The following is a 24,253-nucleotide window of genomic DNA, read 5'->3' on the forward strand; positions in this document are numbered from 1 at the left end:
ACGACTAGTGACTAGTTCGACATGATAAACTTTCCCAGTGGCCATGGCTGGTTGTGATGACATCATCTGGATGAAGCTTCCTCAGACCTCTGTTTATGAGGGAGACGGGGAACAGGTCTGCTCTTAACAACAGAGGCTGCACCTAGAACAAACACAACACAACCTGTGTAATGTCCACAGCTGCTCCCAGTCCCTGCACACAGAGGCCCTTTGATGTGGGTTTATGAACCTGGGAGGAGGGCGCTGAAGACCTGCTGTGCTACTTTCATAAAACCACACATGTATAAAAATCACAGAAATGTATTTTGTCTGATGTTATGATGATTTATGACTAACGCCTCTCCACTTCCCCTTAGTGTCATCTCACAGTTAATTACAGCTGGGAGTCTCTGTTCTGTCAATACCTGCTGCAGTGTAATTATCACTGGGGTTGTGTCTGAAATGGCACCCTATTCCCAGCACCCTATTGGTCCATGGTTAAAAGTAGTGCACTATGTAGGGAATAGGGTGCCATTTTGGACGTACATTAGGTGTTTTCTCACTCACCGTGTTGTTCACCTGTTCTTCTTGATCATGGTGTTACGTTACATTTGATGTGAGGAAAGATGGTATTAAACTGGACTGTGAATGAACTGACATTTTCCCTCGAAGTATGAAGTACACTGGAATGTATAGCGGACGTTTTACGGCTCCTGACTAATTCTGCTATTTGTGTGTTTTTTTTTTGTGGTTGTTGCTGCTTGATCGTAACTTTTGTTGTACATAATGTTTCCGTTATCGTGTCCTATGACCGAAAAGACATCAGAACAGGCGATCATTAATATTAACGTGATTTGGATTAAGATTTCTACTTCGGCTTGCAAGCGACCCCCTTTTTCCTTCAAACATAACGATGGTCATTATGGCCAAACAGTTCTGTTTTAGTTAGTGAGTGCATACATTTTTTTCATACTGGCCCCCCGTGGGAAACGGACCCACAACCCTGGCGTTGCAAGCGCCATGCTCTACCAACTGAGTTACAGGGGACTATTATGGCGGTTTTGGAGCAGTGGCTTCTTCCTTGCTGAGCGGCCTTTCAGGTTATGTCGATATAGGACTTGTTTTACTGTGGATATAGATACTTTTGTACCTGTTTCCTCCAGCATCTTCACAAGGTCCTTTGCTGTTGTTCTGGGATTGATTTGCACTTTTCGCACCAAAGTACGTTCATCTCTAGGAGACAGAACGCGTCTCCTTCCTGAGTGGTATGACGGCTGCATGGTCCCATGGTGTTTATACTTGCGTACTATTGTTTGTACAGATGAATGTGGTACCTTCCGGCGTTTGGAAATTGCTCCCAAGGATGAACCAGACTTGTGGAAGTCTACAATATTTTTTCTGAGGTCTTGACTGATTTCTTTTGATTTTCCCATGATGTCAAGCAAAGAGGCACTGAGTTTGAAGGTAGGCCTTGAAATACATCCACAGGTACACCTCCAATTGACTTAAATGATGTCAATTAGCCTATCAGAAGCTTCTAAAGCCATGACATCATTTTCTGGAATTTTCCAAGCTGTTTAAAGGCACAGTCAACTTAGTGTATGTAAACTTCTGACCCACTGGAATTGTGATGCAGTGAATTATAAGTGAAATAATCTGTCTATAAACAATTGTTGGAAAAATTACTTGTGTCCTGCACAAAGTAGATGTCCTAACCGACTTGACAAAACTATAGTTTGTTTACAATGAATTTGTGGAGTGGTTGAAAAACGAGTTTTAATGACTCCAACCTAAGTGTATGTAAACTTCCGACTTCAACTGTACATATCCCAACCAGAAGCCATTGATATCAGGCAACATCCGCACTGAGCTAAAGGCTAGAGCTGCCGCTTTCAAGGACTAACCCGGATGCCAGCTATGCCCTCCGACGAACCATCAAACAGGCAAAGCGTCAAAACAGGACCAAGATCAAATCCAACTACACCGGCTCTGACGCTTGTCAGATGTGGCAGGGCTTGCAAACTATCAAGGATTATAAAGGGAAACCGCGAGCTGCCTAGTGACGCAAGCTTACCAGACAAGCTAAATGCCTTCTATGCTCGTTGAGGCAAGCAACACTGAACCATACGTGAGAGCACCAGCTGTTCCGGATGACTGTGCAATGACACTTCCATAGCCAATGTGGGTAAGACCTTTAAACAGGTTAACATTCACAAGGCCAGACCAGGCGTTGTCAGAGCAAAGACTCCAGCCACCCAAGTCATAGACTATTCTCTATTCTACCGCACGGCGAGCGATACCGACGCACCAAGTCTGGAACCAACAGATCCCTGAACAGCTTCTACCCCCAAGCCGCAAGACTGCTGAATAGTTAGTTAAATAGTTAACCAAATAGCTCCCCGGGACTATCCGCATTGACCCTTTTTGCACTCACTTTTTTTTATTAATCACATACGCTGCTGCTACTGTTTATTATCTGTCACTTTGTTCCTAGTTATATGTACATATCTCCCTCAATTACATCCTACCCCTGCACGTCGACTCAGTACTGGTATCCAGATTTTCATACAGTTTCTTTACCATACCGGGGGTATACGGTATAACCGGAAGTGCACACAAGGGGGGCTATTTCAAAATAATAATAATAATAATAATACTTTTTGTACATGCTGACCAAACCGGCCGCTGTGCGAGCATTGCAACATTAATTTACACCTACATGTTACTCAATAATTTTCGTCCAAACTGCTGGCGTGCGTCAACGGCCATCTGCGTAGCCAGTCACTAAAATAGAACTTGGTTCTCTTTTAGAAGCCTGACTAGCTGCAAGTCCCGCCTCTCCCATCTACTGATTGGTTTGTAGGAGCATATATATTATTATTATTATTATTATAGCATATACCCACGTGGGTGATTTGAAAGATGAACGAGGTCCAGGTTGGTGGCGGTAATGTACCTTAAAGTTGGTTGCCAACCGCCATTTAAAATCCACAGAAGAAGAAGAACGATGAATAATATAATATAATAAGCCATTTAGCAGACGCTTTTATCCAAAGCGACTTACAGTCGTGAATGAGGAGAGAATAATAGAAGAAAACTAACTAGGTTTCCACTTTTTATATGTAGATTAATTGTCGTAGAGAACACGTGATTTTGTATGACTCAAAATAGGTCACAATTCTACAAAGATCCAGCAAAAAAAAAAGGAACATGTGCATTTCAGGTAAAATAACAACCCAATGTTTATCTCCCATGACAAATTAGCTAGCAACAGCAAGCTAGCTAAATGTCCATGAATGTTTCATGTCTGTTTCGACCTGTCCCCAAATTAATATAATTGGTTCACAGTTGGTTTTGGTATTTTAACCTACGTGTCGTGAACTTATCTGGTGGGGATAGACAAAATCAACATTTGCACGTGCGGATCCGGTTTGGTCTGCAAGTTAGCAAACCAAATGCACCTCTGCATGGTTCTACTCTTATGTTCTACAACAGGTTCTCTTGGTTCTGCTATTGATTATATCCGTTCTACTCTTCTGTTCTACAACAGGTTCTCTTGGTTCTGCTATTGATTATATCCGTTCTACTCTTCTGTTCTACAACAGGTTCTCTTGGTTCTGCTATTGATTATATCCGTTCTACTCTTCTGTTCTACAACAGGTTCTCTTGGTTCTGCTATTGATTATATCCGTTCTACTCTTCTGTTCTACAACAGGTTCTCTTGGTTCTGCTATTGATTATATCCGTTCTACTCTTCTGTTCTACAACAGGTTCTCTTGGTTCTGCTATTGATTATATCCGTTCTACTCTTATGTTCTACAACAGGTTCTCTTGGTTCTGCTATTGATTATATCCGTTCTACTCTTATGTTCTACAACAGGTTCTCTTGGTTCTGCTATTGATTATATCCGTTCTACTCTTCTGTTCTACAACAGGTTCTCTTGGTTCTGCTATTGATTATATCCGTTCTACTCTTCTGTTCTACAACAGGTTCTCTTGGTTCTGCTATTGATTCTATCCGTTCTACTCTTATGTTCTACAACAGGTTCTCTTGGTTCTGCTATTGATTCTATCCGTTCTACTCTTCTGTTCTACAACAGGTTCTCTTGGTTCTGCTATTGATTATATCCGTTCTACTCTTCTGTTCTACAACAGGTTCTCTTGGTTCTGCTATTGATTATATCCGTTCTACTCTTCTTGATTGTCCCCCTGGTCAGATGTTCCTAGCGGTGGCTAACTCCAAGGGCCAGCCTGGTGGGGAGTGGGAGGAGTCAGTGATCTATAAGTGGAGCAGCAGGAAGTTAATGTTCCTTCGCTATCAGACCATAGAGACACACAGTGCTCTGGACTGGGAGGCCTTCAGCATACAGGAAGAACATTTCCTGGCTGTGGCCAATCACAGACGAGGTAAGGTACCCCTGGCAAATCACAGAACAGGTCATCTCAGAACTCAGAACCAAATCTTGCATGTGATGGCCAGCTAAATGTATTCGAACAGTCTGCCATAAGAGACGACAGGCGAAGTACAATCCAGTCTGTCTGCCAATAACGACTGTGTTGTAAACTTTGGAAGGATTATGGGAGAAAGGATCAAATTCCACCAATAATCCCAGTCAAAGATTGTGCTCAGCAAATTACAATACGATGTTTAAAGACCAGTAAGATTTACCCAACCAAGAATACCTCCCTGATTACTCTCAGTCCACAGTCTCTCTGCTAGCATCAATGGAGTAAGAGGGGCTGTTGGGCTGCTGGGGGCTGCTGGGCTGGGGGCTGGGGGCTGGGGGCTACTGGGCTGGGGGCTGGGGGCTGCTGGGGGCTGGGGGCTGGGGGCTGCTGGGCTGGGGGCTGCTGGGCTGGGGGCTGGGGGCTGCTGGGCTGGGGGCTGGGGGCTGCTGGGCTGGGGGCTGCTGGGGGCTGGGGGCTGGGGGCTGGGGGCTACTGGGCTGGGGGCTGGGGGCTGCTGGGGGCTGGGGGCTGCTGGGCTGGGGGCTGCTGGGGGCTGGGGGCTGGGGGCTGCTGGGCTGGGGGCTGGGGGCTGCTGGGCTGGGGGCTGCTGGGGGCTGGGGGCTGCTGGGCTGGGGGCTACTGGGGGCTGGGGGCTGCTGGGCTGGGGGCTGCTGGGCTGGGGGCTGGGGGCTGCTGGGCTGGGGGCTGCTGGGCTGGGGGCTGCTGGGCTGCTGGGCTGGGGGCTGGGGGCTGCTGGGCTGGGGGCTGCTGGGCTGGGGGCTGGGGGCTGCTGGGCTGGGGGCTGCTGGGCTGGGGGCTGGGGGCTGCTGGGCTGGGGGCTACTGGGCTGGGGGCTGCTGGGCTGGGGGCTGCTGGGCTGGGGGCTGCTGGGCTGGGGGCTGGGGGCTGCTGGGCTGGGGGCTGCTGGGCTGGGGGCTGCTGGGGGCTGCTGGGCTGGGGGCTGCTGGGCTGGGGGCTGCTGGGCTGGGGGCTGGGGGCTGCTGGGCTGGGGGCTGGGGGCTGCTGGGCTGGGGGCTACTGGGCTGGGGGCTGCTGGGCTGGGGGCTGCTGGGCTGGGGGCTGGGGGCTGCTGGGCTGGGGGCTACTGGGCTGGGGGCTGCTGGGCTGGGGGCTGCTGGGCTGGGGGCTGCTGGGCTGGGGGCTGGGGGCTGCTGGGCTGGGGGCTGGGGGCTACTGGGGGCTGGGGGCTGCTGGGCTGGGGGCTGGGCTGGGGGCTGCTGGGCTGGGGGCTGCTGGGCTGCTGGGCTGGGGGCTGGGGGCTGCTGGGCTGGGGGCTGCTGGGCTGCTGGGCTGGGGGCTGCTGGGCTGGGGGCTGCTGGGCTGGGGGCTGCTGGGGGCTGCTGGGCTGGGGGCTGCTGGGCTGGGGGCTGCTGGGCTGGGGGCTGCTGGGCTGGGGGCTACTGGGCTGGGGGCTGCTGGGCTGGGGGCTGCTGGGCTGGGGGCTGCTGGGGGCTGCTGGGCTGGGGGCTGCTGGGCTGGGGGCTGCTGGGCTGGGTGCTGGGGGCTGCTGGGCTGGGGGCTGGGGGCTGCTGGGCTGGGGGCTGCTGGGCTGGGGGCTACTGCTGGGCTGGGGGCTGCTGGGCTGGGGGCTACTGGGCTGGGGGCTGGGGGCTACTGGGCTGGGGGTTGTTGGGCTGGGGGCTGGGGGCTGCTGGGCTGGGGGTTGTTGGGCTGGGGGCTGGGGGCTGGGGGTTGTTGGGCTGGGGGCTGCTGGGCTGGGGGTTGTTGGGCTGGGGGTTGTTGGGCTGGGGGCTGGGGGCTGCTGGGCTGGGGGCTGCTGCTGGGCTGGGGGCTGCTGGGCTGGGGGCTGCTGGGCTGGGGGCTGGGGGCTGCTGGGCTGGGGGCTGCTGGCTGCTGCAGGTGTACTGGCTGTGCTGCTGGGGGTTGCTCTGCTATAACTGTTAGATGTCTTGTTAGATCCATGAAAAGCTCTCCTTTATGGCTCTTTATGGGCCTTTTGAGCTTTCATCAATGAAAGAGAGGGAACACTATAACTTCACAGGACGGGAAGGGAGAGGTGGAGGGAAGGGAGAGGAGAGGAGGGAAGGGAGAGGTGGAGGGAAGGGAGAGGAGAGGAGGGAAGGGAGAGGAGAGGAGGGAAGGGAGAGGAGAGGAGGGAAGGGAGAGGTGGAGGGAAGGGAGAGGAGAGGAGGGAAGGGAGAGGTGGAGGGAAGGGAGAGGTGGAGGGAAGGGAGAGGAGAGGAGGGAAGGGAGAGGTGGAGGGAAGGGAGAGGAGAGGAGGGAAGGGTGAGGTGGAGGGAAGGGAGAGGAGAGGAGGGAAGGGAGAGGTGGAGGGAAGGGAGAGGAGAGGAGGGAAGGGTGAGGTGGAGGGAAGGGAGAGGTGGAGGGAAGGAGAGGAGAGGAGGGAAGGGAGAGGTGGAGGGAAGGGAGAGGAGAGGAGGGAAGGGTGAGGTGGAGGGAAGGGAGAGGAGAGGAGGGAAGGGAGAGGAGAGGAGGGAAGGAGAGGTGGAGGGAAGGAGAGGTGGAGGGAAGGGAGAGGAGAGGAGGGAAGGGAGAGGTGGAGGGAAGGGAGAGGTGGAGGGAAGGAGAGGAGAGGAGGGAAGGGAGAGGTGGAGGGAAGGGAGAGGTGGAGGGAAGGGAGAGGTGGAGGGAAGGGAGAGGAGAGGAGGGAAGGGAGAGGTGGAGGGAAGGGAGAGGAGAGGAGGGAAGGGAGAGGTGGAGGGAAGGGAGAGGAGAGGAGGGAAGGGAGAGGTGGAGGGAAGGGAGAGGTGGAGGGAAGGGAGAGGTGGAGGGAAGGGAGAGGAGAGGAGGGAAGGGAGAGGAGAGGAGGGAAGGGAGAGGTGGAGGGAAGGGAGAGGTGGAGGGAAGGGAGAGGTGGAGGGAAGGGAGAGGAGAGGAGGGAAGGGAGAGGAGAGGAGGGAAGGGAGAGGAGAGGAGGGAAGGGAGAGGTGGAGGGAAGGGAGAGGTGGAGGGAAGGGAGAGGAGAGGAGGGAAGGGAGAGGTGGAGGGAAGGGAGAGGTGGAGGGAAGGGAGAGGAGAGGAGGGAAGGGAGAGGAGAGGAGGGAAGGGAGAGGAGAGGAGGGAAGGGAGAGGAGAGGAGGGAAGGGAGAGGTGGAGGGAAGGGAGAGGTGGAGGGAAGGGAGAGGAGAGGAGGGAAGGGAGAGGTGGAGGGAAGGGAGAGGAGAGGAGGGAAGGGAGAGGAGAGGAGGGAAGGGAGAGGAGAGGAGGGAAGGGAGAGGAGAGGAGGGAAGGGAGAGGTGGAGGGAAGGGAGAGGTGGAGGGAAGGGAGAGGTGGAGGGAAGGGAGAGGAGAGGAGGGAAGGAGAGGTGGAGGGAAGGAGAGGTGGAGGGAAGGGAGAGGTGGAGGGAAGGGAGAGGAGAGGAGGGAAGGGAGAGGAGAGGAGGGAAGGGAGAGGTGGAGGGAAGGGAGAGGTGGAGGGAAGGGAGAGGAGAGGAGGGAAGGGAGAGGTGGAGGGAAGGGAGAGGAGAGGAGGGAAGGGAGAGGTGGAGGGAAGGGAGAGGAGAGGAGGGAAGGGAGAGGTGGAGGGAAGGGAGAGGAGAGGAGGGAAGGGTGTGCACAGAGATGGGATGCAAAGAGTCACAGGAATAACAAAATCAAAGATAATCTGATCCAAACCCACAAAAAAAAAACAAAGCTGAAAGCTGGAAGCATACCGCCTGTATATGACGAAGTTTGGTAGAAGGGTTTTCAGATGTCTGTAGCTTCACAGATATTTTACATTTTACTTTAACATTGTTACAGTATGTGGTGTTTGTTTCAATTACGGCATCGTTTCTCAATCAAAGTTAGTACCGACAAATGTAGCCTATTGAATATTATTACAGAATATGCATAAAATACATCCTCCAATTGCAACGTAGATTTTTTAATACCCTCAAACACCAAGTTAGTCATACATACTTTTAAAAAAGACAATCACTGTCAGTTGTGAATTATAATTCTTCACGTTTTACCGGTGAAATATCCAAACTGTCTCTGCATGCCAATCAATTGATCTCAATCAGTTTAAAGGGAATATACATTTAGATCTTCTTGAATGACTGTTACTGACCGAATTAGAGGAGATGGCGTTAACAAACTATTAGCCTTTCTTGTATTTTGTTCCAATCAAATCAAATCAAATTTTATTTGTCACGTACACATGTTTAGCAGATGTTATAGCGGGTGTAGCGAAATGCTTGTGCTTCTAGCTCCGACAGTGCAGAAATATCTAACAAGTAATATCTAACAATTTCACAACAGTCAAAGCATATATCCCATAAAGCCTAGTGGCTCGTGCTGTTCAGTTTTGGCCGCACAAGGAAATCAGTGTGACTATTCAGCTTCAGCTAACCGTCCTAAAACGCCACTGGAAAGGAGGGGTTTGGGGCTTAACATGCTGGGCTATTATATTGGGTTCTGTTACAGCGCGCTCCAACAGTATTGGGACAGGGACACATGTGTTGTTGTTTTGGCTCTGTACTCCAGCACTTTGGATTTGGAAATGATACAATGACTGTGAGGTTAAAGTGCAGACTGTCAGCTTTTAATTTGAGGGTATTTTCATCCATTTAGAAATTACAGCACTTTTTGTACATAGTCCCCCCCCATTTTAGAGGACCAAAAGTATTGGGACAAATTAACTTTTGTGTATTAAAGTAGTATTTGGTCCCATGTTCCTATAGCATGCAATGATTACATCAAGCGTGTGACTCTACAAACTTGTTGGATGCATTTGCTGTTTGTTTCGGTTGTGTTTCAGATTATTTTCTGCCCAATTGAAATGAACGGTAAATAATGTATCGTCTCATTTTGGAGTCACTTGTATTGTAAATAAAAAATATGATATATTTCTAAACACTTCTACATTAATGTGGATGCTACCATGGTTACGGATAATCCTGAATGAAACGTGAATAATGATGATATCATATCCTCCAAAAAATGCTAACCTCCCCTGTTATTGTAATGGTGAGAGGTTAGCATGTCTTGGGGGTATGATATAAAATGCTAACCTCCCCTGTTATTGTAATGGTGAGAGGTTAGCATGTCTTGGGGGTATGATATAAAATGCTAACCTCCCCTGTTATTGTAATGGTGAGAGGTTAGCATGTCTTGGGGGTATGGTATTTGTGCGTCTGTAACTTTCTCACTCATCATTATTCACGATTCATTCAGGACTATCCGTAATCATGGTAGCATCCACATGAATGTAGAAGTGTTTAGAAACCTGCTGGGCACAATCTTTGACTGACACTATTGGCCATATTTTTTCTTGGTGAATGGTTAAAAGGTTGAAAAGGTACAGTTTGTGCCGTGGTGTTCAATCCCGTCCGTGTATTTTCCAGGGGACAACAATCACAACATCGACAGTGTGATTTACCGTTGGAACCCAGGGACCAAGGTGTTTGAGGTGAATCAGACCCTCGAGACGTCTGGGGCCTACGACTGGGAGTTCTTCTCTGTGGGCCCATACCACTTCCTGGTGGTGGCCAACACCTTCGATGGAATATCCACCGACATCAACTCCACCATATACATCTGGCTGGGAGGAATGTTCCAGCCCTTTCAGTACATCAAGGTGAGACACTGGTCCAGTTAGTAGCTATAAGGCATAGCTAGGGTTGCAAAATCCCAGGTTTTCCAGAAATCACAGTTGGAAGTTTCCCTGGAATTTGGCAGAAATAAGCAAGAAAATCTGGGAATCCTCCAACCGGGATTTCTGGAAAACTTGGGAATTTGGGGAAAGTTACCAGAATTTTGCAACACTAGGCACAGCGTATGGGAGTGTTCAATTGCCTCCGTCCGAGGCCTTGGGTCTTTGTGGCAAAGGGAGTAGAGCATTTGCCTATGCACAGCAGGATCATAGAATCACGCCCCCTACGGCTGTTCCTGTTCTCCCTCACTCTTTCCAGACCCTTAAGTACAATAAGGTGAGATGATTGTCCAGTACATCATTTACTATGGCCCCAAGGGGCGTATAAGGCCTCCATTTCTCCCTGTCCAGGTTATTCTAGACATCTCTCCAGGTGAGCCATAGACTTGACTAGTATTAGTCTTGAGCCAGAGTAAATCCAGAGTATTTAAACAGATATGAAAACAGCCAGATGAGAGCAGGCTGTGTCCTCATCATAAAGGGAAAGGAATGTGAAGAGGTGAAAGGAAGCTCCCCTTCATGAGTCACACTAATGAAGAGGTCAAAGGAAGCTCCCCTTCATGAGTCACACTAATGAAGAGGTGAAAGGAAGCTCCCCTTCATGAGTCACACTAATGGGTAGTGCTGAGCGATTAACCGAAATGTCGGTTTATTTTAGTTTTTTAAATAACTAATTGACCAACGTTGGTTCAGTTACTTGAATTCCATTTAGTTAGTTCTGAGAGCGGTTGCTTAGGTGTCTCTACCCGACAATACATCTAATTGATTGATAGTTGTTATTTAACAGTGTTACAAGTATCCCTTATCTACTGTGAAGAACTACTGAAATTGTGATTTCGTCAGACGGCAGCCAGCTAGTCAGAAGCATGACACTTTGGGGAGCACAGAGATCGATGGCTGGCTGGCTGCTACTGCCTGAGTAGAGATGAGATCGATGGCTGGCTGGCTGCTACTGCCTGAGTAGAGATGAGATCGATGGCTGGCTGGCTGCTACTGCCTGAGTAGAGATGAGATCGATGGCTGGCTGGCTGCTACTGCCTGAGTAGAGATGAGATCGATGGCTGGCTGGCTGCTACTGCCTGAGTAGAGATGAGATCGATGGCTGGCTGGCTGCTACTGCCTGAGTAGAGATGAGATCGATGGCTGGCTGGCTGCTACTGCCTGAGTAGAGATGAGATCGATGGCTGGCTGGCTGCTACTGCCTGAGTAGAGATGAGATCGATGGCTGGCTGGCTGCTACTGCCTGAGTAGAGATGAGATCGATGGCTGGCTGGCTGACTGCTACTGCCTGAGTAGAGATGAGATCGATGGCTGGCTGGCTGGCTGCTACTGCCTGAGTAGAGATGAGATCGATGGCTGGCTGGCTGCTACTGCCTGAGTAGAGATGAGATCGATGGCTGGCTGGCTGCTACTGCCTGAGTAGAGATGAGATCGATGGCTGGCTGGCTGCTACTGCCTGAGTAGAGATGAGATTGATGGCTGGCTGACTGCTACTGCCTGAGTAGAGATGAGATCGATGGCTGACTGACTGCTACTGCCTGAGTAGAGATGAGATCGATGGCTGGCTGACTGCTACTGCCTGAGTAGAGATGAGATCGATGGCTGGCTGACTGCTACTGCCTGAGTAGAGATGAGATCGATGGCTGGCTGACTGACTGCTACTGCCTGAGTAGAGATGAGATCGATGGCTGGCTGACTGACTGCTACTGCCTGAGTAGAGATGAGATTGATGGCTGGCTGACTGCTACTGCCTGAGTAGAGATGAGATCGATGGCTGGCTGACTGCTACTGCCTGAGTAGAGATGAGATCGATGGCTGGCTGACTGCTACTGCCTGAGTAGAGATGAGATCGATGATGACTTGGAATAAAATAATGAGTAATTAAATAAAACAATTTTAATATACACAACAACTTTGGACAGAAAAAGGCACAATGCTCGCTCACCATAAAAAATACGTAGTTTTATTGGACAAGTTTAAAAGATTGACGTTTCGGCCTTCAATGGCCTTCTTCAGAATAATCCCAAAGGGAATGGACAAGTTCATATGGGGAAGACGATGAGGGAGAAAAACTCTCTTCAGCAACTGAAATATTTTATTAAAGTAATGTATTGTGAATAAAGGATGGTTTATTAAGTGATATGCAGTAATGGACAGTCACTACCATCATTGGGGTTTTATTAATTAAATAAAAAGTCATCATCATACTAAAAACAAACATTATGTGAAGTAAAGTCATGTGAATAAATGATGGTTAGAGCCTTATAAGTGATAGTAATGGGCAGTCACTACCATCAATAGTTGTATTCTGTGTTGTTGCAGCATTGAACCCAGATAATGCATAAATAAAATAAAAATCGAAACCGAAATTGAAAACATTTAGATTATTTTCAATATTCCGAACCGACACCGAACCAAACCTCAAAAAAGCAGTAATTGCTCAGCACTACTTATGGGAGGCGAGAGTCGCCCCTTGTGGCTGGAGGAGGAGGAGGAGGAGGAGGAGGAGGAGGAGGAGGAGGAGGATGAGGAGGAGGAGGAGGAGGAGGAGGAGGAGGAGGAGGAGGAGGAGGAGGATGAGGAGGAGGAGGAGGAGGATGAGGATGAGGAGGGCTAGGAACAACCTGGGAGGTGAGAAGACACTCAGCTCCTCTGGCTGTGAACCTCAACTCCAGTTGTAACCTCAGTCAGTCAGGCACGCTGCAGGGCGTGAGAGGCCAGACAGAGATGACATCAAAGGCTCTTAGTCGAGGCTTCACTCAGCGACTATCCTCTGGAGCTTATAGTATGATAGCATCATCAGCTGTGTGGAGCTCCCCACATTGTTACTCATAGAAAATATTATTAACGTAAACTCAAAAAGCAATAAGTTAAGTTGAAGTGAGAACATTATTGTCCATGGCCCTCTTAGGAAATTGATCTAATCCGACCATAGCCAAACAGGTATGAACCTTCTCTCTGAACAGGTTTATTAATGTTAACTCAAAAGGAGTATGATGAGATGAAGTGAGGTTTAATCGTCCTGTCATTCAGGTACACAGTGACCTAGCTTCTCCCGACCTAGCTCTGATCCTGTGATGATAGATGACATTTAGTGTACATGATTTAAAGTTGTTGATGACATTATGTTACATTATGTCAGACTCTATTATCAAAGTACAGGCAGTGTTTCACCTCCTGTTCTATACCTGTTGACTCAGTGCAATCATAATTACTCTCTAAGATATCGCTCTCTAAAATATCACTCTCTAAAACATCACAGCTCTGGGTTTATGGCTCTGGGTTTTCTACATGGATTCAGTCTGTTGTGACTGTTTATGTGAGGAGAGAATAGCTGCCTTGGCTGCTGTCCAACAGAAGATCAATCCTGAACAAGAGGCTGTTGTGGTTCTAGGCCTGTGTCCAAAATGGCACCCTGTTCCCTTTATAGTGCACTACTTTGGACCAGAGCCCATAGGGAATAGGGTACCATTTGGGACTCAGGCTAAAAGCCGACGATAGAAGGATGTGTCAATAGACCTCTACCTCTGCTGTACGGTTTGAAAGCGAGCAGGGTGTAATTAATGATGAAGTACAAGTTAAATCACTTATCATCCTGTGTACATATCAACAGCAGCCTGTAGCCCCTCCACCACATGTTAGACATCAGAAAGACGTTTGGTCTCTGAGCTAGGGGGAATTCCAGCGCTGCTAGTTACGCTTGAAGCCACCATGGCTGTTTTGACAAGTTCTTTTGGGTGGGTCAAAGAGGGTACGTCCCAAATGGCACTTTTAATCCCTACATTCCATATGGGCCCTGGTCAAAAGTAGTGCATTAAATAGGGAATAGGGTGCTATTTGGGATACAGGCAGAGACTCCACAGCTTTATCACATTAGACTGTTGCTCTACTTCTCCTGGCAGCTGACTGTATATCCTGTACTTAACACCACATGATGAAACCACCGATCATTACTCAGGCTGTCTCTTCTACAGTATATGTCCCGATCTCCATCATTGTATGAATCTGAGCTAATCTGGGAGAATGTTAACCCAGAACTACACTGAACAAAAATATAAACGCAACATGCAACAATTTCAAAGCTTTTACTGAGTTACAGTTCATATAAGGAATTCAGTCATTTGAAATTAATTCATGAAGCCCTAATCTATGGATTTCACATGACTGGGAATACAGATATGCATCTGTTGGTCACAGGTAACTTAAAAAGAAGGTAGGGGTGTGGATCAGAAAACCAGTCAGTATCTGGTGTGACCACCATTTTCCTCATGCAGCGCGACACATCTCCTTCACATAGAGTTGATCAGTCTGTTGATTGTGGCCTGTGGAATGTTGTCCCACTCCTCTTCAATGGCTGTGCGAGGTTGCTGGATATTGGCGGGAACTGGAACATGCTGTCATATACGTCGATCCAGAGCATCCCAAACATGCTCAATAGGTGACATGTCTGGTGTGTATGCAGGCCATGGAAGAACTGGGACATTTTCAGCTTCCAGGATTTGTGCACAGATCCTTGTGACATGGGGCTGTGCATTATCATGCTGAAACATCAGTTGATGGCAGCGGATGAATGGCACGACAATGGGCCTCAGGATCTCATCATGGTATCTCTGTGCATTCAAATTGCCATTGTTAAAATGCAATTGTGTTCGTTGTCCGTAGCTTATGCCTGCCCATACCATAACCCCACCGCCACCATAGGGCACTCTGTTCAAACCAGCAAACCGCTCGCCCACACCACGCCATACACATGGTCTGTGGTTGCTCGCTCCCTCAAACCGTGAGACATCTGTGGCATTGTGTTGCACATTTTAAAGTGGCCTTTTATTGTCCCCAGCACAAGGTGCACCTGTGTTATGATCATGCTGTTTAATCAGCTTCTTGATATGTCACACCTGTCAGGTGGATGGATTATCTTGGCAAAGGAGAAACGCTCACTAACAGGGATGTAAACAAATTTGTGCACAACATTTGAGAGAAATACGTTTTTTGTGCGTATGGAAAAATTCTGGGATCTTTTATTTCAGCTCATGAAACATGGGACCAACACTTTACATGTTGCGTTTTATATTTTTGTTCAGTGTAGATATTCCTACTGTGTTGAATTATTGTCCACGAGGGTCAGTATGTTCTGAAAACTCTCTGTTTCTGTCTTGCTGACCCTGATCCTTCTCCCTGACCCTTAACCTCTGACCCCTGCAGACGGTGGGAGCAACGGACTGGGAGATGTTTCAGATAGGGAATCGGTACTTCCTGGCGGTGGCTAATGGTCAGAAACTGAACGAGAGAGGTCCTAGTCATTACAACATCAACTCAACCATCTACGAGCTGAACAGCATCACACAGACCTTCATCAAGTTCCAGGACATCGTCACAAACAGGTCAGCCACTGAGCCACATCAGAGGGCATTTTGTCCTCTAAAGCCTCGTTTTTATCCTTTATAACATATTCTTTACCTCTTTGTCTGCTCTCCAATGCAATTTAAACAACTTTATATATCCCTTTGGGGCAATGCGTCAGACACATGAACAACAAACCATTGTACAAACATGGGGCCTACACTCCAAAATAGCTGTTGTGTTTTGATCTTCGTAGTGCGGTGGACTGGGAATTCTTCTCAGTGGGTGAAGAGAAGTTCCTTGTTGTGGCCAATTCTCACGATGGATCCTCATACTCTTTAAACAGTGTTATATACAGGTGAGGTACTCTTTAAACAGTGGTAAACCCTGTTATTTCATTGTGTTAAAAGTCCTTACAGTAAGCGGTTTCCTGTGGTAAATGACTCAAAAGACCTCAATTAATACGAAGTGAAAACATAAATTGTTTGACCTATGTCCTGCTGTGCTTGTCCCTCCAGGTGGCAGGGATACGAGGGCTTTGTCCCTGTCCACCGGCTCCCAACCATCGGCTGTACGGACTGGGAATATTTCAACACCACAGCAGGATCCTTTCTCGTCTACTCTAGTGCCACCTCTCCCCTGTCTAAAGTCTTCACACTGAAGACCTACTGAGGATGTTGGAGAAACCAGATAGTGATAGAATTACAGCTTTTCTAGTCTTGCTTGCCAGACTCAGGGCGTTCCTCGACAGTTGTGTCGGAGATCCAGAGGCTGTGGGAGAGAATACTGCTTTTAAACTACGAGAGAGATTTACATTTACGTCATTTTAGCAGACGCTCTTATCCAGAGCAATTAGGGTTAAGTGCCTTGCTTAAGGGCACATCGACAGATTTTTTCACCTAGTCGGCTCGGAGATTAGAACCAGCGACCTTTCGGTTACTGGCACAACGCTGTTAACCACTAAGCTACCTGCCGTCTCGAGGTGTTGTTAGTGACGATGTCTGTAGCATGAGATAGAGGAAGGAATGTGTGATGTTGGTTTGTAACCAACCTACACTGTAAGAGGGACAAGTTTCAAAGTCTATTCGCCGCCTGCACAGGATACTACAGGATACTACAGGATACTACAGGATACTACAGGTGTGAAACAGTATAGTGACGTTCTTACATTGAGAGCACTTTCCCACAATGCAGTGATAATAATAATAATAATAATAATTATTATAATTATAATTATAATAATAGAAAATATAATAAAACATTTAAAGTAAGAATAAAACCCATAAGAACAACAATGTGAGTTAAAGAAACAGGAGAATGCAAGTATATACAGGTCAGTGTCATTACCTTATTCAATGTGCAGGGGTACTGGAGTGGTTGGATATACAGGTCAGTACCTTATTCAATGTGCAGGGGTACTGGAGTGGTTGGATATACAGGTCAGTACCTTATTCAATGTGCAGGGGTACTGGAGTGGTTGTATATACAGGTCAGTCCCAGTACCTTATTCAATGTGCAGGGGTACTGGAGTGGTTGTATATACAGGTCAGTCCCAGTACCTTATTCAATGTGCAGGGGTACTGGAGTGGTTGAGGTGGGTTTATACATATAAGGTGACTGGTGGTAGGATATACATGTAAACAGGGCTGAAAGGTGACTGGTAGCAGGAATATATAAATATCTATGGTGACGCACTGGTACCGCCTGCCGGAAGGGAGCATGGACAACAGTCCATGTCTCAGGTGGCTGGAGTCTTTGGCAATTTTTTCAGGCTTTTCGGGCATGTACCTCATGGGTGGCTGGGAGCTCGCCCCCAGTGATGCGCTCGGCCGTCCGCACCACCCTCTGTAGGGCCTTCCGGTCGCGGGCGGTGCAGCTGCCATACCAGACGGTGATACAACCAGTCAGGATGCTCTCGATGGTGCAGCTGTAGAAGTTCCTGAGGATCTGAGGGAAGTTAGTTTCAGCCTCCTGAGGGACAAGAGGCGTTGCTGTGCCTTCTTCACGACTGTCCTAGTGTCGGGACAATGTAACCCATGGGAATTGGCTTATACGGAAGGGCTACATTTAAATGTTTCTTACAGAAGAAATATGGCAAGCATATGCATAACTATGGTAGAGATATTGGGAATGTTATTAGACTTAAGGCGAGGACACAACAGTTCACCTGAGACAAGACTGAATCCAAACATTACACTGTTGATTTTATGTGCATTTTACATTTACTGTACCTTTCGCCGCATTTGTTGATAACGACTTCTGAAAATACTCTGGATACATTCACTAACATGATAATAATATTCCTGGAACATGTGGGCTAGGTGGAACATAAGACCAACAAATGACAAGGGTTTGTGTGAGAGGACTAACTGGTGTGCACAGATCCTAAGTCATTTCAATGCACTTTTATGACTCAAAGAAGAGTCTTTAACTATAAGGTGGATTTTTTGAGCTCTCCTAGCTGTGAGGTTAAGGAACTAGAGCAAGCACACTGGTAGTTGTTTTGTTAGGAACACAGCCCTGCATCCCCTAAAACGGCATCATTTACCTTTTCTCATTTAAATCACAAGACCACGTAACCAAATTAATGTATACACCTTTTATAGAAATGAAATGGAAGTTATTCTAAATGGAGCAATACCTAATAAACAAACATTTGCATAACCAAATAAATATAGAAACTGTCTCCAACAGGGGTAGTGGAATAAAGAGAACACTGAAGGTGTAATGTTTGTTTGTTTGTTTGTTTGTTTGTTGTAACTTACGACTTCATATAAAGCTTTAAAATTGACAGCTTGAGAGTTAAACTGAACTGCTTCAGCAAAGACACATGGGAAAGAGGGTAAAGGAGGAGGAGCAGTGTGTTGGTTTGGAAATAACAGCTGAATAGAACGTTTGACAATGAGATTCAAATGTACTGTAGGTGTTTTCCGTGGCCCAACGCTAGCTACCCAAGGTTTTAATCTGGGTATGATCTACCATGAAACTGAACTGCTACAGCAAAGGAATCCAAGCAGGAAAATTACCTAATAGCTAGTCTCTCGTGTCATGACAGACTCCTAGGTTCCGAGATGACCTAATGGCAGACTTCAAAGATTAGACTTCAAAGTCTAAAAAGGCATTGTATTTATTATAGTGAGTCATAATTTGCATTCAAATTGAAGGCTTGAATTCTTGATTTCCTCTTCAGAGTTTTATACAATGGCATGATTTTTTAGCTGGCGGCTTGCCATTGTAATATAGCTCACAGTCGTAAATAATTACAATATTATCATAATTGAAAATAATATCTCTTTATATGTGGTTATTTACACAAATGTATTTGCTTAATTAGAAACATTGATGGCTTTCACATGTCAATGTTTTAAAGAATAATATAATGCTCTGCATATAAATATACTGTGTGTTATATAATATACTGTATGTTATATGGGCAGCTGACATTCATAAATGTAAAATAATAATAATAATAATTATTATTATTAATAATAATAATTATTATTATTATTTATTATAAATGTAAAATGAAGAAATATTAAGATGTGTTTCAGGATAGAGTCCTTAATTTCACTGTCTTGATTAGAATATCACAAGAAAATCAGGTGTTTATGTCTATGGTGCAGTGTATGTTAAACATAATAGTGTATACTTTGTTGGACAATTCTGTGCATATCTGTACTGACTACTAATGCTATTATGTATCTGTACTGACTACTAATGCTATACTGTATCTGCTACACTGTACATCTTGAAAGATAAGCTATTGAGGATTATCACCGGCATTCACCACCCATGAGTGGTCCAGCTATAATATCTGTTATTGTAGTTCAAAATGTTGTTTTAAATAAAATATTTATACGCTTGTAATCTTGTGTCTTACAATGATTTAAATACAAAAGTGTCACTTTGGCCCACATGCAGCAGCTCTGGTCATCTTGTGTTTTTGTTACTGTAGAGCTGCGTCACCTGCTGGAGATCAGGCATTTATATATACACTAGACTCGGTCTCCCGAGTGGCGCAGTGGTGCCACTAGAGATCCTGGTTCGAATCCAGGCTCTGTCGTAGCCGGCCGCGACCGGGAGACCCATGGGGCGGCGCACAATTGGCCCAGCGTCGTCCAATGTTTTATTTTGGAAGCTATAGAAATGCATTTATTAATGTCTACATTTGTTTTTTTCCCACGTGTATTCTTTTACAGACACCTTAATACATACTTTTAAATTATATTATTTGAGCTAAACATACAAATTCTAAAATGTATAAAAACTTCTCAAGCCCGGCCTGGTCTGTTTTCACAAGCGTTCCCGGAAGTGTCGCGATGTTGCGCCTCTGGGTTTAGAAGCTCTGTGCCTCCTCCACCCCTACAGCTCCGGTTAGACGTCGATGTCAACACTCAGCGAAACGCCTGAGCCTGCAGTATATCTCCGGTTAGACGTCGATGTCAACACTCAGCGAAACGCCTGAGCCTGCAGTATATCTCCGGTTAGACGTCGATGTCAACACTCAGCGAAACGCCTGAGCCTGCAGTATATCTCCGGTTAGACGTCGATGTCAACACTCAGCGAAACGCCTGAGCCTGCAGTATATCTCCGGTTAGACGTCGATGTCAACACTCAGCGAAACGCCTGAGCCTGCAGTATATCTCCGGTTAGACGTCGATGTCAACACTCAGCCAAACGCCTGAGCCTGCAGTATATCTCCGGTTAGACGTCGATGTCAACACTCAGCGAAACGCCTGAGCCTGCAGTATATCTCCGGTTAGACGTCGATGTCAACACTCAGCGAAACGCCTGAGCCTGCAGTATATCTCCGGTTAGACGTCGATGTCAACACTCAGCGAAACGCCTGAGCCTGCAGTATATCTCCGGTTAGACGTCGATGTCAACACTCAGCCAAACGCCTGAGCCTGCAGTATATCTCCGGTTAGATGTCAACTCAGCAAAACGCCTGAGCCTGCAGCATAGCACAGAGCTAATATGGATATTCGGAACTTCTTCTGAAAGAAAGGCAAAAAAAAAGCTAGCGTTAGCGCTCAGCATCCTTAAGCTATTGGGTGTCACTCAGAGTTATTTAACAGTATATTTAGTGAATGGACAAGCTAAGGATGTTGACATACTCTAACTCATGATATTAGGAGAAGTATTTATTTCCAGCGAGTGTATTTGATGGGTTTTGTTTCTGTAACTAGCTTGGCTGGCTAGCTAGCTGAGACCGAAGAGATGAGAGAACGGTTTTTATGACTTAAGCACATATCTTCTGACAGTGACACAGTGTCCCCCTGTGGACTGAGGCTGAAACCTACCATAACGTTATATTTAACCCTGTTTAAAATGTGCAATGTTGAGCTGGTAGAACTGACAATTAAATTAATCATAGAGGTCTTATAACCTATTCCATTCTACAGGGAAACATGCTTGGCTCATGTCTGTTATTTTCATTAAGGCTATGTAACTATTTGTAAAGAGCTGTCCATTATTAAATTGGTGAAATTATCTCATCTCATTACTCTTTTTATTCACTTAGCTACTGACTTGTTCTATTGTTGTTGCATTGTCGAGAGGTTAACCTGCAAGTAAGCATTTCATTACACTGTGAACTCCGTGTACATAATGCGTATATGACGAACAAACCAACTTGAACTTAGAAGGGAAAGGGGGAGGGCAACTTAGAAAGACAAGGGAAAAGATGCCCAGCTTAGTGGTTAGATGGTAGGGGGACACAACTTTGAAAATACATCGGCCCTCAAATGTTATGTCGTCTAAAAATCTCACATTAGCTGGTAGAACTGACGAAATGAAATGAATCATAGAGGTCTTATAACTTATTTTATTCTACAGGTCAATGTTTTTTTGTCTCATGTCTCTTTATATTCATATAGTCTAGGGGCTATGTAGCTTCTTATCTGTCATGTTTGGAGCTGTTATGCTTGAATTTTTCTTTACATTTGAGTTGCCATGGTCGCGTCAGTATACAGTATCTTTAAAGAGCAAATGCCCCTAAAAACCAACTTCTCATTTAGAATACAGACTGTGGCATCTTATGAGTCAGAAACATTTATTCTACTGTCAAAATTGACTACGAAGTGTAAATAGGATAAGTTTGGTCATAAAGTCAGTCTCGTCCAAAACTGAGTTTTGTGAGACTTGTGGTCATGACGGCATCACAACGTAAATGAAGGTTGGGTTTGTTTCAATCCTGCCCACATGACCACAGCTGGAAGAACATAAGTAATTATCAATTCGGAGTGCAGCTGCATGCGACCCGATCTTAATGCCTGTGGAAAATGTGGGTTCACTTTGGATATCCCTATGGGGCTAGTTAGGAGCCATCAGTAAATTACACAATGTACATGGGACAATATGTTGAAATTGCAATAACTCCAAATTTCAAATATAAATTGTAGATATTCTTATAGAAATATTGAAAGCATTTAATAAGAAAACTAAACGATATGCAACATGAAAATAATGTCTCATTTACATTGTGTAATTTATTGACGGTCCCTAACTAGCCCCGGAGATAGGCTATCCAAAGTCAGGTTGCACACCAGCCGGCTGAAGCTAATTGGCTAAATAATTTGGCTAACTCCTCCCACCTGCGAACGCACACACAAGACACACACCAAACTACACCCCCCAAAAAAAAAAACTCACGTTTGAATTCAGTCATGGCTGCTTGCATTTCTTAATGAACCAAATCTAAAACGAGGCCAAATCAGGAAGTGCAGTCGCCCTTTAAAACTAACTAATGACATATTGCACCTCTACCTTGATACCTTTCAGATGAGCCAAGGAGGACGGCAGAAAAGAACAGCAGGCCAGTGCAGCCAGGGGCAAATTGTAGGGAAGAGGATGATTTAGGTGACAAGTTAAGCTACCACAGTATCCCCTTGAACATTTTGGATTGCAAAACTAAAGATACACACCAGACAAGAGACAGAGACAGCAACAGAAGAGTAGATGATGGAGAGAGACACCAGACAAGACAGAGACAGAGACAGCAACAGAAGAGTAGATGATGGAGAGAGACACCAGACAAGACAGAGACAGCAACAGAAGAGGGCAGGTGGAGAGAGACACCAGACAAGACAGAGACAGAGACAGCAACAGAAGAGGGCAGGTGGAGAGAGACACCAGACAAGACAGAGACAGCAACAGAAGAGGGCAGGTGGAGAGAGAACAGAGCAGTAGACTGTATCACTTCAAGCTGCTTTATACATTCTGATTCGTTTGACTTATTTACATTATACCAGGTGAAATACAGACAGCGAAGGAATTTGCAGGTGAGATGAAAAAGCCTGTGAAATTACTATTAAAACAATTGTTTACTTTTACAATTTTTACCTCCAGACAGGAGGAGAGAGGAGGGTAGACAAGAGACAGTAACATAGAATACTTAGAGACAGTAACATAGAATACTAAGAGACAGCAACATATAATACTAAGAGACAGCAACATAGAATACTAAGAGACAGCAACATAGAATACTAAGAGACAGTAACATAGAATACTAAGAGACAGCAACATAGAATACTAAGAGACAGCAACATAGAATACTAAGAGACAGCAACATAGAATACTAAGAGACAGTAACATAGAATACTTAGAGACAGTAACATAGAATACTAAGAGACAGCAACATAGAATACTAAGAGACAACAACATAGAATACTAACAGACAGCAACATAGAATACTAAGAGACAGAAACATAGAATACTAAGAGAGAGCAACATAGAATACTAAGAGACAGCAACATATCATACTAAGAGACAGCAACATAGAATACTAAGAGACAGCAACATAGAATACTAAGAGACAGTAACATAGAATACTTAGAGACAGTAACATAGAATACTAAGAGAGAGCAACATAGAATACTAAGAGACAGCAACATATCATACTAAGAGACAGCAACATAGGATACTAACAGACAGCAACATAGAATAGTAAGAGACAGCAACATAGAATACTAAGAGACAGCAACATAGAATACTAAGAGACAGTAACATAGAATACTAAGAGACAGTAACATAGAATACTAAGAGACAGCAACATAGAATACTAAGAGACAGCAACATAGAATACTAAGAGACAGCAACATAGAATACTAAGAGACAGCAACATAGAATACTAAGAGACAGCAACATAGAATACTAAGAGACAGCAACATAAAATACTAAGAGACAGCAACATATCATACTAAGAGACAGCAACATAGAATACTAACAGACAGCAACATAGAGACAGCAACATATAATACTAAGAGACAGCAACATAGAATACTAAGAGACAGCAACATATAATACTAAGAGACCATAACATAGAATACTAAGAGACAGCAACATAGAATACTAAGAGACAGCAACATAGAATACTAAGAGACAGTAACATAGTATACTAAGAGACAGTAACATAGAATACTAAGAGACAGTAACATAGAATACTAAGAGACAGCAACATAGAGACAGCAACATATAACACTAAGAGACAGCAACATAGAATACTAATAGACAGCAACATATCATACTAAGAGACAGCAACATAGGATACTAACAGACAGCAACATAGAATAGTAAGAGACAGCAACATAGAATACTAAGAGACAGCAACATAGAATACTAAGAGACAGCAACATAGGATACTAACAGACAGCAACATAGAATAGTAAGAGACAGCAACATAGAATACTAAGAGACAGTAACATAGAATACTAAGAGACAGCAACATAGAATACTAAGAGACAGCAACATAGGATACTAACAGACAGCAACATAGAATAGTAAGAGACAGCAACATAGAATACTAAGAGACAGTAACATAGAATACTAAGAGACAGCAACATAGAA

The 24,253-nt window shown here is 45.7% G+C and overlaps 1 protein-coding gene across 1 annotated transcript in view; it reads left to right on the forward strand.

The window, feature by feature from the left end:
- Positions 1-16,078, forward strand: part of LOC311129380 (thrombospondin-type laminin G domain and EAR repeat-containing protein-like) — a gene marked incomplete at both ends in the record, with an annotated part of 44,501 nt that extends 28,423 nt beyond the window's left edge. Inside the window, 5 exons of the mRNA XM_084161665.1 lie at positions 4,197-4,386; positions 9,759-9,991; positions 15,269-15,447; positions 15,663-15,764; positions 15,925-16,078. Coding sequence (XP_084017791.1) covers positions 4,197-4,386; positions 9,759-9,991; positions 15,269-15,447; positions 15,663-15,764; positions 15,925-16,078 — 858 coding nt within the window. The remainder of the gene's footprint in view (positions 1-4,196; positions 4,387-9,758; positions 9,992-15,268; positions 15,448-15,662; positions 15,765-15,924) is intronic.
- Positions 16,079-24,253: the final 8,175 nt, after the last annotated feature.

Source organism: Coregonus lavaretus, assembly GCF_964263955.1.
Source record: "Coregonus lavaretus genome assembly, chromosome: 5".
Classification (NCBI taxonomy): Eukaryota; Metazoa; Chordata; class Actinopteri; order Salmoniformes; family Salmonidae; genus Coregonus; species Coregonus lavaretus.